The 16,371-nt window shown below is 35.6% G+C and overlaps 1 protein-coding gene across 1 annotated transcript; it reads right to left on the minus strand.

Moving 5' to 3' along the window:
• Positions 1-7,934: 7,934 nt before the first annotated feature.
• On the minus strand, positions 7,935-15,555 carry LOC147382617 (uncharacterized). Its single transcript, XM_086429004.1, has 2 exons — positions 14,927-15,555; positions 7,935-8,676 (listed from the first exon to the last, which is right to left on the minus strand). Exons 1-2 carry the CDS (start codon positions 15,210-15,212, stop codon positions 8,306-8,308), a joined length of 657 nt encoding a protein of 218 aa, XP_086285130.1. The 5' UTR covers positions 15,213-15,555; the 3' UTR covers positions 7,935-8,305.
• Between the last annotated feature and the right edge of the window lie 816 nt (positions 15,556-16,371).

The following is a 16,371-nucleotide window of genomic DNA, read 5'->3' on the forward strand; positions in this document are numbered from 1 at the left end:
TGCATTAAAAACTAGACATGAAGGGCTTTCCAGTGGTATATCGCATGATTCTCAAATCTTCTCCAATTGGTACAGATTTGCCCGTGAAGTTGAGGAAAAATTCAAGATGAAATCTGAGGCAGTTTGACACCTTTCAGTCAAATGGGTATATCTTCTTCTACAAAATTCTGGTTCACAAACCACATTTTGCTTTAGAAACCAGACACGCTGAGCTTTTAAATGACATATTGCATATCTTTTAATTCCTTACCAATTAATACATATTTTTTCGTGAAATTGAGGCAAAATCTGATATTTGACCTCGATTTTTCTATTCATTCAAGCCCGACTCATTCGACAAATTTTCTAAAGGACTCATAGCAATCGAACTTCCGAGATAAGGTTTTTTTTTATCTTTTTTAAAACAAAAATAATAATAAAGAAAAAGAATTTTTAAAATACAATCTAGTCAACTCATTGCATCACACATTTTTAAAATAAAAAAAAATTAATTAGAAAAGAAATAAAAAATAGAAAGTTGTTTTCAAAAACAAGTTATTCTTTTGTCGAAATTTGAAGATGCCGAGTCAAATCGAAGAGTTTGCTGATTTTTCATAAAATTATCAAATCGAACATTTTTTTTTAATTACGTTTGGTTTGATCCTAAGAATCTAGGGTATGTAAGCAACCTGAGAAATCATCTTGAAGCTTGACACAACACAAATAATTTTTTTTTTCTTTTTTTTTTTCTTTAGATTTTTGCGAGTTGATTTGGTAATTTTTAATTTAATTTTATTTGTTTTAATTTTCTTGTCTTTGACCATAGTCCTCTAGTTGACCTTAGGTTTGACCTTTGGTTTTGCTTTCACTTTAGTATCCTCAATTTGATCTGAAGTTTAACTTTGACATAGTTTGACCTTAGTCTTCTCCCGTTGACAATAAGATAGTCTTGAATTGTAGTAGAAGCCGATCATCTCGATCAGGCGGGTTCGGTGTCAAACACTTTCCGATACCCGTAATCTAACTCCTTATCCATTGTCTCTTTCATAGACCAATCTGAATTCCGTTCGGAGTCATCTTATGGTTTCTAGACCTAAACTAAGTAGCGAGTCCAAAACAAGAGCCGCAATTCTCATTCTGTGACACCCCGCCAAACGCTAACACAAATCCCAAGGCCAAATCCCAAGGTACTAGGTGGCACCTCGAAATTTGGGCATAACTCTCTTTGTTTATGTTAATGTTCCACGGAATTCGAAAGTATTATAATCTAATATACCACAAATTCTGACTATATAAAATGTAATACGGAAATAACAGCGGAAAACTAAAAATATCTAACACACGAGTATATCAGAGCGCGAAAATTTACAATATACAAGATTAAAAAAATATTCTCACTCTAACATAGACCTAAACTCTCAACCCAAAGGCTACATACATCTTGGATGAAACTGACAACACTGGGGGATGTAGCCCTAGTGCTCACCAAGCAATAGACTCTGATCGTCGATCTGACCGACCAGATACTCCTCACTTAACGACTCTGCGCCTGCCTCGGTAACTGCAAGTACTGAAACTAAAAAAAATAGGAAAGAAAGAGTGAGTAACGATGGTTACCCAGTAAGTCCACAACCAATTCCTACAATAACATCTTCTAAACATGATCGAGTAAACATGCTGAGCAGTTTAACAAATGCAAGGTTTTACAAGAGAAAATACGATTAACTGGTACATATAGCCAGGGATGAGCAACTAAACAGTTTTAAATATTCACATGGCATCAATCATCAGTACTCATTATACATTTTCATTTGTCATCCAACTATGATTCATCAAATTGAAATAACAATCATGCTTTGTAGTTTATAATTTAAAATATAGCAACAGATACATAGTACAATTGGTGGAGTATTGGAATTAAAGAGTTGGGATTCACGACTGGATCGCTCCCAATCGGGACATGATATTCCTCAATAACATCGTAGTTCCTGATTTTGTGGTTGGTTGCTGTTTACCACGCTTGCGTGACTATTTATCCGGCTCAGGCTGACCGCTTGACGTGACCGTAAACAATGGGTCTCTTTTCGATGTGTCAGAACATTCGACTACTACTAGATTGTTAGTGATCACTGACTAATCATTTTCGTCTATGCCTATCAGGCGTGCATGTGATTCTCAAAATAACACTCCACTCGTATACGACCACATTTGCAATACACGTTCACTGGTAAAGATAAGAAAGGAATGGACCCGGATTTCAATTGTGACTCCACTCTCATACGCGTCTCATACCACGTATGAGCTTGGTGGTCTCTACCGTACATCCCAGGATAGTACATCCCTCCGGATGATGTGACGCACTATCCCTTCAGGCATTCACAGACCCTTTAACAGCTCACAAAATAGTTACATATATATTATTTTCCATTTAAAACAAAGGAGAAATTAACAGAACAGGGTTGAGAATGGATATCCAGTTCCTACCATGCAACTGTGGCCACCCGACCTAAAATAAACAACAATATTCGGAGTCTCTGCGCCAACATAAATTTAAATAAGCATGCAATCCTTTCATTAATAACCTGGATATCCTTTCACCAACCTACATACAACATACAATGTAAAATGCAGACATCACCCCTCGAGTGTGACTCTGACATTTTACCGATTCATCCATTTTTTCCTATTCTCTCGACATTCTCATTTTTCGTCTTTTCAAATCAACCCATTCATTTTCAATCTTTCAAAGTTATTTTTGGTCTTTCCATCGAAAACCATAAAGGTTTATTCAAAACGATGTCTCAACAGGTATGTGAAGGCAAACCGCCAAAACTAGAAAAATCGGTGAAAATTTGGCTAAGTGTCGGAAACTCGATTTTTCAAAGTTTTCAAAATTGAAAATAGATTTTCATAAATGAAGGTCATCGACAACATAAGAGGAGCCATGTAGTTTTGTAACCTAATTCAAAGTAATGCAAAAAAAATATCACGCAAATACTTAAAACATTCCCGTCGTGACGAAAATTTGTTTATTTTTTTTCCGCTTCGTTTGAAGGAGTTACGGGGACTATAAATAGTCGTTTTGACATGTTAAAAGCATAGGGAATCCAAAAAAAATATCAGAAAAAATTTTCAGGCACTTTTTGATTTTCATGGTAGCACCGTGAATGGTGCACGGTGGCACCGTGAATGGAGCACGGTGGCACCGACAGAATGCTGGATTTTGCGAATTTTTCTATTTTTTTCTTCATTTCTTCGAGTTTTTCACTCGTTTTTTATTCTAATAACCCACCCACGGATCCAATATTTAAATCATGATAAAATTCATTAGATACCTTAGTTCTAACATGAAATTGAAATAATTACAACAACATTCTACGATTTTTAAAACACAACATAAGTTTCGAAACATCCCTAAATGCAATTTTTTGAAATCTATGATTATTAATAAGAATCGAGAGTCCCTTACATTGGTTCGTGGTTGTCAATGGTGATGAATCAACACCAAGGTTCAATGCTCAGCGGCTCGGAGTTCCGAAAGTGGTTGAACTCGAGTGCCAACGGTCGGGTTGGTCGTGAAACCCTCTTTGAAGGTGTTTTTTCCCTTTTCAATGGCGATGGATGATTCTTCCTTGATTTGGATGAGACCCTAAGCGGTTATAAATAAACCTACTTGCTGATTTTTGGTGAGAACCTAAGAGAACGAAAAGGAAATGGAGGTTGGATGGGGTGAGCACGTGGAGCTCGACAACGCCGACGACTTTGCCTTCTTCGTCGAGGTCCAACTCGGACTTGATTAGGATAGATCTTGATGGGAAGGGTTGAAACCCTAGGTTTGGAAAAGTGGCTAAGTTGAGTTCTTTAGAAAAGAATGAAAAAGTAAAATAAAATAAAATAAAGTAAGCTTTCTTTTATAAGAGGGCTGAGGGCATTTTTGACATTTTCTATTTATTTCTAATTTTGACGAAATCCTGACCATTCGAACTCGAAAAATAACATGTGAGTATTCCATTTCGAATAATTTTTCGTTGCAGACCTAACGGTGAAGTCGATTTTTCCTGATTCTCGCTCTAGCAAAATTTCACTGTTTTTGGTCCCACTTAACGCCAAATTCGAAGATTTTATAACTTTTTCATCCGAACTCAAATTCGAACTTGCTTACAGGCTAAAGTACATATTTCAACCTCTCTAAATCCAATGGTGGACTCGGTTTTCGTTAAAAATGATCATAACATATCCGAGTGTTTTACTCTTATTTCCTTCTTTGGCATTTTCTTCGGAATATCGCCCTTTGGATTTTTCGAGATACGAGTTGAAAATCCGGGGTATTACACATTCTACGGATGAATCTCCAAGGGCGCTTCGGGGGGTATAAAACCGTGTTTTATATAATAGATTAAATATGCATGGCAGTTTTGGGCCTGTTTAAGCCCAATGCACATATACTGTTCTGGGCCAAATGCAGCCCATAAATAATAAAAGTTCATTACATGTGTGCTGTATGGTTGTCTATGGATCGGGTCCGGGTCGGACATGCTCAATTTGGTACCAATCCAATAAGGATTGGATCGAATCCAAGGCTGATCCAGTGAGAGTACCAGATTGGGTTTTATCAGATCTCAATATTAAGAGCCAAACCCAGTCCAATAACAATCCGATCAGATCCGGATCAGGCCAAACCCAATTTGATATACAAAATCTATAAAATGATATAATTTATATACTTTGTAATATATTATTGGATCGGGCAAATTGGGACACGGTTGATTCAAACCTGATCCAAAAGATATCAGATTGAAACCTTATCCGAATCCAAAACACAGATCCAGACCCAAAGTTACTGGGTAGAAATGATCAGATTTGGGTCTGATTTGACCCATTGTTTCGAATCATATTTGGCTCACATGTTCATGACAATTTTGGACAAATTTCAGCCCACTGATTTTTTTTTAAATTAGATTGGTTCAGCCCACTATTAAATGAGATCATGGGCTGTGTTTAAGCCCACTATTATATGACTGTTTGGACTCGGGACTGATTTGTAGCTTGTTCATGTCCCAACCATAGTAACAAAAATTTGGTGATTTTTTGAAAAAGTTGCGTTTAAAACGCAACTTGCATCCTAATGATTAAAATAGTAAGAAAAATGCGATTTTTTCCTGTATAACAAAAATCATTGACTTTTTCCCACTTGTTGTTTTTTTTACAAGACAAAATTTTAAACATTTTTTTTTTTTTTAATTGTGGGATTTTATGCATAATAGAATTTGATAATTCATAAATGTAAAAATATGGGATTTGATGACACTAACTTGATTTTATGAATTTTCATTAGATACATATGTTTTCATAACTTTTAATATAATTTTTTTATCTTTTATTTTCATCGTTTTTTTTTTCCCCCTCTTTTCTCTCATTTTTTTTCTGTTTTTTCTGAAGTTTTCCCTTGTCATTTTAAATCTGTACTTCGACTTTGTGACTATGTCCCAACCCATGTGCTGATTATATGCGCATAATCTGCCATTTTAAGCCATTGCTTTTAAAACTAGAGTCGTGATAAAAAGACTCGCCAGATGGCATATCCAATCGACTCACTGACATGATAAGTTCTGAACTGCAGATCTACACGCCTCGCTATATATGATTGCACTTCCCCATAAAAAAGTATCTCCTGAGGGAACCCTGTATCCCAAGGCAGAAAGATCTACGGTTTTCAAACTTGTCCATGTCAGTGAGTCGATTGAGTATGCCACCTGACGAGTCACTTTATCAGGACTCTTAAAACTAGTTATATTCATGGATTTTAAACCCATAAGACTCAACTCAGAATTTCCATCTAGTCAAGTAGACTCAGATGAGTCCAATAAAGTAATTTGCATTGAATTATTGATCTTCTAAAACAATTCAATTACAATTTTTGTTACCCCGGTACAGATTTTCCTCACTTCCTAACCCAAATAGGGCATGAAAACTACGGGTGTACATGGTTCAGATTGGTTCGGATTTTGACAAAATTGGAATCGAACCAAACATGATCAGTTCTACAAATTTGAAATCGGACCAATTCAATTACCCTATAGAAACGAACCAATCTAATCCAATCTTGGATCGGATTGGTTCTCGGTTCTCATACTTATTGAAGAGATACCTTCTTCCTCAATCCAAATATTCTATCTCCTCCAATCTTCAAACTTTAAAAGCAAGTAGGACTTTTTTTAAGCGTGGACTTTGGGATAATAAAAAAGTTAAAAATTTTCTATCTTTCATTTAAGAAATTTGATGCAAATGAGGTTCAATAAGTAGAAAACAATAGATTTTATAGAAGATGAGATAAAGGATGAGTTCAATAAGTTGAAAATGAAAAAAATTCTCCAAGAAAAATGAAGGGATTTTGGCTTGAGGTTTAAAATAATGGAATTTAGGCCATTTTATGTTATTCTCCTAAACAAATAAGAAATATATTCAAGATCCATTCGAGAAAAATTTAAATTTATTTACCGTAAATTGAAGGCGCTTGAGAGATCGATAGCTCAGAGATTTATCGAAGCTTTTCGAATCAGAGAGAGAGAGTTCAATATTCGTTTTCCGATAAGTTGACGAGGCGATGAGGGGAGGTGAGTGAGAGAAACGATTGAGATTGAGAACGACGGCGGCTAGGGTTCTGTTTTTAGAATTCTTCGAACATGAAGAAGAAGAAAAAAATAAAAAATCGAAATTTTTATTTTTTAAATAATTATATATATATATATATATATATATATATATATATATATATATATATATATATATATATATATATATAGGGTCAGGTTCAAGGGCCATGTGAGAAAACATGTAAGAAAACTTTCGGCGGTAAATAAAATTTTAAAATATGGGTTAGAAATTTTAGATTGAGCTGATTTTTTGTGAGGATGATCTCTATGATGGGAAGATCATCCAAAAAAAAAAATCAGCCCAATCTGAAACTTCTAACCCCATTAAAAGTGATTTAGAATGTGGACCGTCGATTTTTTTTCAATTTTTATCACTAATTGTAAATCACTTTTGATGGATTTAGAGGTTTCTGATTAAGCTGATTTTTTGTGAGGATGATCTTCTCATCATAGTGACCATCCTTGCAAAAAATCAGCTCAATCCAAAACCTCTAACCCTTATTTTGAAAAACGAAAGTTTTCTTACATGTTTTCTCACATGGCCCTTGAACCTGACCCATATATATATAATATATATATATATATAATTGGTACAGTTTTCAGATTGGTTCGATTCTATCATATCCTAATCCAGAACCGAACCAAATTAATCAGATTTTTTTTCTTCGATCCGTACCCGAACCGTGGGTGTGTTTAATCCGAACCAATCCAATCCAAAAGCTTCAGATTGGTTCGGATCTCGGATTTACCCAATCCAATGTGCACCCCTAATGAAAACCACTCCCGAGTTAGAGTAGCACCACATAAAGGTGATGATGGCATGGTTTCAAATCTCGACTCCTCGGAGATCGAGATTTCTTGCCCAAGTCATGGCTTGATCTTAGGGCAATATTTTCAAAATCTGGACAGAGCCAATCAATTTTTTGTATTTTTATTAAAATAAATAATTAAAATATTTATTATCTAAATAAAATTATGATCTTCGAGGTAGATGGCAGCTAGCTTAGAACTTAGCTAGTAAAGTCTTTCGAGAGACCTGGATTCAAATCCCACCAGCATCGAGTTACTCAACTCATTAAAAATAGGCTTCCTGATAAAAATAATAATTATGATTTTGTGATTAATAATCTTCTAAACCACTTTAATTCATAAGAAAAGGTTTATAATTACTTTGAAAATAAATACAAATTAATAAATAATTGTAAATTAAGTTAAAAGATCTATTTCACCTTAAACAATATGAACTACGAGATGAAACGAACAGTTTAACTGCCTTCAAAATACAATACACCTATGCAAATATGAGAGAAATAAGCTTCAAACTTCTCCAAATAAGAAACCAACAGTTTAATTGCAAAGTAATTAACACTTTTGATCACTAATATATGAAAGATACAAAGACAATTAATCCCCAATTGTACTCCTCATCCCCCCATCGAAACGTACATTTTAAGAATGGCATAATAATGCCTGATCTGTTTGGAAAATGACCATTTTCTTCCCTCCAATCTCAGTTGATTTTTTCCTCTAATTCAATATCAGATCAAATTGGCGAAACCATTTGGAAAAAAAGAGGTAGAATTACAAAATTTTGAACATAATTTGGTGCAACCGAGCTTAAAGGGGATGAAAGCTAAATGCCATCATTTGGATAGTTGGAGATCCACAAAGTCTCAATTCCTAACTCCAAGAGTTTGGAACTGAAGATTTTGGTTGTCTTCTAACAAACGGTCGTACTCAAGAAGTAAGTCCTCTGCTTGCTTTTGAAGGGCCACTACATGAGCTTCCGCAGAGTCTATTCGTTTATCCTTCCCTTCAGATTCCAGTTTCAGATTCTTTAAATTCTCTGCTAGATTGGAGATTTCTTCCTTGAGGGATATTATTTCCTTGGAAGTTTTTTCTTCCTTCTCTTTGATTTGCAGTAACTCTTTCTGAAGTTTCGCAACTTCTTGTTTGGAAGTTACAACTGTAGTCTTCAACAAAATGAGTCTTTGAAGAGAGTGGTGTAAGCTATCAATTACAAATCCGAGAAATAGGGAATAGCCTGCAAGAACAAAATTCACTATTAGTCTTCCAAGTTTCACTCAATACGTCAAATCTGGGGAACATCAAAAATTTCAACGGCCCTAAGCCCAGGGCCGGATTTACATTGGGGGCTGTGGGGGCACTTGCCCCCACAAGAATTTTCAAAGCTTTTTGATCAGTAAGCGATTGCAAAACATTTTAGCGGCGGATAAAAAATTCTGCCACTGTTGCACCTACAAAAAACATTTCCACTCTTAATTGCCCCCACAACTATTTTGTTTCACTCTTTGTTATCCCCACAAAAATATTTCTACTCTTGGTTGCCCCCACATAGGCAAAATCCTGGCTCCGCCCCTGCCTAGGCCGTCGAAATTCGGTTTCCAAAATTTGTGGGCCTTGGCCCGTCGAATTTTCTAGTGTAGCCATGTAAAAGTTTTGATCCTAGAGGCCCATTCTTTGTCAGTTTGAAGTGATTTCGGCCTTTCAACTCTCCTTATGAAACCTAGGAGAAGATGTTGACAAAGCTGGTGACAGTCTTGAATTGATTTTTTTTTTCTTTTCAATATAGGGAAACAGGCGAAGATTTGGCACCAGATATCCGGAGGTGTGGAAAGAGCAGCAGTGAGAAGCGGAAAAACCATAAAAAAAATAAAAATTAAAAAATTAAAAAATTAAAAAATTAAAAAATTAAAAAAAACAAAAAACAAAATGCCGATTGTTCATGGAGGTTCCACATAAAGACCGCTGGGTTTTGGCAAACGGATCTCAATTACAGGTACCTAGTTGCATACCGATGGAATGAACGAAATAAGAACAGTACATAATATGGTCACAGATCTTTTTTTTTTCCGTAAATAAAAAGATTGCATTAAGAAAGTTGAAAAAAAAAAAAAGGTACGACAAACAAGGGAACTTTGGCAGAGGTTGAGACCTACCATGGAGTAAGCTCCAAAGAGATAGAAACAAGTAGAAAACAGAACTACCCCGCTAAGAAGGGGGGCAACCAGAGTATCTGCACACCAAACTCTTCACTCCATGACAAAATCCCATGTGAACACTATGTCCTCGAAGAAACCCTTTGAATTCCTCAAAATTCTTGGACTAATAAAACATCATTTTTTTGATATCCAAGATAACCTCACTAAACTCTTATTGGTGAAATGAGATACATTATTTGATACTAATCATATTTTGGCCTTCTTATTGGTACAAATAACTTGTGTTCACCTTCTCAACATCTTAAATTTAGTAAATTTAGATCAATTTCCATTGGTTTCACATAAAAACATGGGTACCATAGGATAAATCAAAGTGCGGCATTCTTTTCTCTAATCATAATAACCTAATAAGAGGATTCCAAGGAAATCAAGTACTTGTTTGTTGAAGATTGAACAATCTAATAGTTATGAATTTACAGGATTACTTGGTAGATATTGATAATGAGGAGAAAATCCTACTAAAGAACTGTAAATTTAAGCCAAAAAATCATCAAAATCATAGATTCCCAATTTGATAAGAAATGAATAAATCTAATCCTTTTAAACTCTTTTAGTAAGGGGGCACTATCGTAGAGTAGCCAATGACCAACGACATAGGGTAGCTTTAACCTTCTCTATGACAACCACCTCTATTCCGGAATTATCCTCAAAAGTGCAACTATTCCTCCATTTCCAAACACACCAACATATCACAAAAAGCTGACATCTCCATTGAAACCATCTCCAAATAAAGAGAAAAAATTTAGAAAAATGGTGAACTTTGATAGTATTCAGATTTCCTATTTGGGAAGTTTTCCTTTATCAAATTAGAGATCAAAATTACAAAAACATGGAAGGAAAATAGTTAAGTGACATAATGACCATTTTTCAGAGAGAAAGGAATAAGAGAAAAGAAGAGTTGAAATCTCAGGAAAGATAGCATGAAGTTGGAAGAGTTGTTCATTGAGAAATTGACAAACTGGATTTTTCATATTGTGGGAGTCCAGATAACAAAGAGAGAGATCCAAATATTCCATATACACAAATGATAAATTTAAAAATAATAAATAAATAAATCAGATGGAAGTATAACAACTAGGTGGGTAATCTTATTTGGGGAAATTATATTCTCTATCGGCACAACCATAGACAAGAGAAACCACAAGAATGCCTTGGAAGTACGGTATCCAATATGAATAGAGAATTTTTTGCCTAGCACCCCAAACTAAAAGCAAAGCTACAATCTTTCAAAAAGGATGGATGAGTTATTGTCACATCCACAACTAGTGAGCTATCCAACAAAACTGATGAAATTTTATATAATGAATTTGCAGCAGCAAGAATTGAAAATCTAAAAAAGTTGTTAAAAGTATAAACTTCCAACAAATAGTTCTTAACTTTAGCCTCAAAGGTAGCTTTTGGATTTGTTACATAGATTTCAGGTCCATTATATTTGTGACTTGTGAGGATAGGAGATGCCTAGTAGTACTTGAAATGCAAATGAGATTGAGATGGTAGACTGCTAGCCTTCCTAGAAGTTGTTCACGTTTTTACTAGTATCTAAGGCAACCAATTGGAACACATTTATAGCTATGAAGCTTACATGAAACTAAATTTAGGATGAATCCAAGTTCCACTAGGATCTTTACTATCATTTAACTATGGTGGGTTTTATTTTATTTTTTCGGATAGTGAAGACAGTTTGACAAGGGGAAGAGATGTTATAATTAGCATAATTATCTAATAATTATGCATTTTATATCCCTAAATCTATATAACACACATAATTATCTTATAATTAGCATAAGTGGAAAAATTATTTTGAGAATATGTTGCTTAATTATTCAGGGATGTAACATAGTAGAACCAGAGTGTTGCACTGCCTCATGTGTCCCACAAAGTGATGAGATACCACTTAAAGTATCATTGGTTACTTCTCTTATTGTTCCTTATACTTCTTGGCATTTTTTCTCCTTTTTCTCAATCCCCAAGAGCCCTTACTCTTCATGGTCACGTGAGTCCATTTTCATTTTTGTCCCATATGCTTGATCCTAAACCTCCAAATCCATGTGTCCCTTCTAGTTCATCTTTTTGATAGACAAAAATAACAAAAATTATCAAAAAAGAAAGGGGGCCAGTTTTTTCATTAATTATCAAAAAAATATTTTTTTTATTAAAAATTACAAAATTTGACTTAAATCACAGGACTATCCAATATTAACTCACCGGACAGTCCAGCGTTTTTGGCTATTTTATGAATATATATATATATATATATATATAATATATATATATGGGAGCGGTTCAGCAGCCCTAAAGTTTGCCAAACATTTTTCAAAACATGGGTTAGAAGTTTTGGAATGAGCTGATTTTTTGTGAGGATGATCTCTATGATGAGGAGATCATCCTCTCCAAAAATCAGCTCATTTTGAAATTTCTAACCTTAGTTTACAAATTGAAGAATCGTGGACTGTCCAATTTTTGTAAATCACTTTTGATGGGGTTAGAAGTTTTGGAATAGGCTGATTTTTGGTGAGGATGATCTCCTCACCGTAGAGATCATCCTCGCCAAAAATCAGCCCATTCCAAAACCTCTAACCCATGTTTTGAAAAATGTTTTGCCAAAATGTTTGTCAAAATGTTTGTTACTGAACATTTCCCATATATATATATATATGGGAGTGGTTTGGCAGCCCTAAAGTTTGCCAAGTTTGGTGCCAAACATTTTTTGTAAATCACTTTTGATGGGGTTAGAAGTTTTGGAATAGGCTGATTTTTTGTGAGGATGATCTCTACGGTGAAGAGATCATCCTCACAAAAAATCAGCTCATTTTGAAACTTCTAACCCTAGTTTACAAGTTGAAGAATCGTGTACCGTCCAATTTTTGTAAATCACTTTTGATGGGGTTAGAAGTTTTGGAATAGGCTGATTTTTGGTGAGGATGATCTCCTCGTCATAGAGATCATCCTCACAAAAAATCAGCTCATTCCAAAGCTTCTAACCGATATTTTGAAAAATGTTTGGCACCAAACTTGGCAAACTTTAGGGCTGCTGAACCGTCCCCTATAAATATATATATATATTTTGATAAGTGAGTTTTATTAAAAGCTATTTTCAGTCATACGTTTTAGATTATTATGAATATGCAGATGTGCATTTTCAGTATTTAAATTTAAAATGCAATGTAAAATGCTGGACTATCCAGAGAGTTATGAAAACGCTGGACAGTCCAACGTTTTAATTCATGTATAGTAATTTTAAAAAAGTATCTTTTTGATAATTAATGAGAAGTTTGGCTCCTTTTTAATAGTTTTCCATAAATATAATTTATAAAAAGTAAGAACAAGAAGACAACAAAGATACAATATGATATAGTGAAGACCTACTAGGTAGAAAGGATTGAAAATGATTGAACATACTGAATAAATGAGAAAATAAACCTAACTAGAAGTTGCAAAACATCATGAAACAAACTCCCCCAATCCTAAAATGTTACCCCTTTATAGCCCAACTGAAGCAAATTCCTTATGACCTAACCCTCCCAACCTTAACCCTTCAACAAGCTTCCAAGTATCCAAACTCTCAACTTTAGCTTAAAAATAACCCACGCCACTTCCATGAACTGACCCATAAGATCCAAAATTAAATCTTAATCAATGCTTCAACCATATATTGACTTGGTCCATGCAACCCCATCACGGATTAATCAGCTCTATGGAATCCTATTGTGCATTCAAATACAATGTAATCTTGTGCATCTATATTGATTTTGGTTTCTAACTTAATTTTCCCAAGATTAGACTCTCTCAATATAGAATTTAAACTCTCTTAGCTAGCACAAAAGGTTATGTACTGATTTCATCAGAAATGTCTACACGATTATATCATTGTTATGACCCCAAAGAGATATTGGCTTAACTTTGTGCACCACTAACACCTAGATATTTTTAGTGTATTGACTGGAACCATATCATTTGGCATCAAAAAATCAGGACCACGTCTTGAGTTTAACAATCAGAAGGAACGACTTAGGGAAAGTGCTATGCTACTCGAGAGCCCCGAAAGAAAGGTACCAGGGTGAAAATCATCATTATGTGGCACAGGGCATTAGTGGAAGGAGTAACTTGAGGGGACCGAAAAGAAGGGTATATGGGCCATAGTAGTAGTCAATTTGGATTATAGTAGTATGTTACGACCCCAAAGAGAGATGATGTTAAGATCCTTAGGTTAAGACTTAAACTTTCCACTCCATAAACACCTAGGTATTTTCAGAGCATTGATTTGGGACTTAACATTGGTATCAAAGCCAACCCCATGTCCAGGGTTCAAGTCACAGGAGGTGATTACGGAAAAAAAAAGAAGGGACTTCTCCATAAAATGGAATATGGAAGGGAATCTAAAAAGAAAAAAAAAAAGGATTCCTCTATGGGATATGAAAGGGGTTTGGGAAAGGGAGGGGGGGAGCCTCCACATAGTATGGGATATGGAAGGAGGGGTTGGGACTCACCATAGTATGGGATATGGAAGGGTTCCAGAGGAGGAAAGAGGGGCTTACTATAATATGAGATATGGAAGGGGTTCTGAAAAAAAAAAAAAGAGGGAGGGGGGGGGGGGGGGGGGGGGGGGGGACTCACCATAGTAGGGGATATGGAAGGGGTCTACGATAGTAGGCCACATTGATTAGTCTGGGAAGGGGTGGCTTATGGAAAAAAAAAATGAAAAGGGATAACTGATACTTGAAAAGAAGGACTAGAGATTGTGGGGCTCGCTCATAGTATCGCCATAAAGTGGGCCAACGAGGGCATCGGTTGTGAAGCATGGGGGTATGTTATGATCCTTAGGTTAAAAAAGGGGGAGGGGACTCACTATGGTATGGGATGTGGAAGGGGTTCTGGAGAAAAAAAAAAAAGGAGGGGACGGAGGGGACTCACTATAGTATGGGCTACGGAAGGGGTCCCCATAGTAGGCCACCGTAATTAGTCTGGGAAGGGGTGGCGTATGAAAAAAAAAAAGGGATACGTACTACTTGAAAAGAAGGCCAAGAGACTATGGTGCTCGCCCATAGTATTGCCATAAAGTAGGTCAACGAGGGCATCGATCGTGAAGTGTGGGGGTATGTTATGATCCTTACATTAAGACTTAAACTTTCCATTTCATCAACACCTAGGTATTTTCGGAGCATATGTCATTTTTCATAGTTTCAATAGAAAATCAATAGTATCGGATATGATCCTATCCGGGATATATAATATAAATAAAATATATAAAGAATCGATGATGAAGATACGAACCCATGAGGGACGCTTCAAGCAAGTGAGTCCTCCATAGGACCTGATCCATAGGTGTGAGGGTTCCGAGCTTAGCTCCCTTGTTCTGGATCTTGATAATGCTAGCGATGCTGGACGCAAGGATGATCGACAGCGTGCACGCAATGGTTTTCACTGTCGCTGGACCCTTTCCCATCTTCATCTGGTCCAAACCCTTCATCACAAGATCTCTCAACGGTCCGATCTCCACCATTAGAAGAAATGCCACAAATCCCTCCACAAAGAGAACCAAAAACAATAACTGAATCATCTCTATCCCTGAAATTCAAAATCTTCTACAACTCAGTGTTATCTAAGGCCCGAAATCCATGGGTTTTGCTAAAATAACAAAGCCACAAGCTTCTAACTTTCATGAGTTTTGTCTCTTAAATGAGATCAAGGAATTCAGAGCATGATTTTTGAACGAGACGCCTCGAACGTATCGGAAAACTCGTCCGAGAGAGAGAGATGGGTTTGTAAGCTAAAATATAAGGGAAATCAATGGGTTTTTTTGGGGGTAAAAGTTGAAAGGAAAATGCAAAGACAATGAAATAGGTGTTAAGGTGAAGCCGTGAACGAGGGTGTGACCGTGTGAGTATTGAGTAACGTAATAAGTGAAGAACATGAGAATACATTAGTGCGACAAGGATTGGGATTGTATTGTTATGTTTTTCTATTTGGTGGGCCTTCAAAGTGGGGAAGATGATGGATCGGTTGAAGCACAAGAGAGAGTTTTTTTTTTTTTTTTTTTTTTTTTTTTTTTTTTAACTTTAATAATTTTGCTTTTGCCTTTGCTTAAGCCAGCCCCCAACGTTTAGTCGATGAATAATGCTGAAGTGATCTCATGGGGAATCACATATCACACTTCTTGTCATGAAAGTGTATAGGAACCATAGATGCTTTTCATTGAGATACAAGTGAAGAATCATCCATGATTTCCATCCACTTTCACGTCAAGAAGTGACATGTGAGATTTCAGCTTGAGGTGACTCTAACATGTCTCTTAGTGGATTAGAACGTTTGGGGAGCATTTGGCTCACAATCTTAGGATGATAAAGTTGGTTGATAAAATTTGACATATATGACTTAAAAATTTGGGATTTGGCTGATTGTTTGTGAGGATGATCTCGTCATCTATAATGAGGAGATCATCCTCATCCAAATTAGTCCAATCTGAAACTTTTAAGTCCATCGAAAGTGATTTACAAATTTTTGATAAATATTAACAGTTCAAAATTCTAAAATAATTTTAATGGGGTTAGAAGTTTCAAATTGGTATGAGTTTTGGTGAAGATGATCTCTTCACCATAAATATCATCCTCACAAAAATTAGTTAAATCTGAAATTTTTAACCCACATAGGACAAAAGTTTCGATTCTGTTTTGTCATCCTTAGATTGTCAATCGATCGCTCCCCAAAAAGTTTAGTTA

Source organism: Akebia trifoliata, chromosome 16 (genome assembly GCF_017979445.1).
Source record: "Akebia trifoliata isolate Shusen 1 chromosome 16, ASM1797944v1, whole genome shotgun sequence".
Classification (NCBI taxonomy): Eukaryota; Viridiplantae; Streptophyta; class Magnoliopsida; order Ranunculales; family Lardizabalaceae; genus Akebia; species Akebia trifoliata.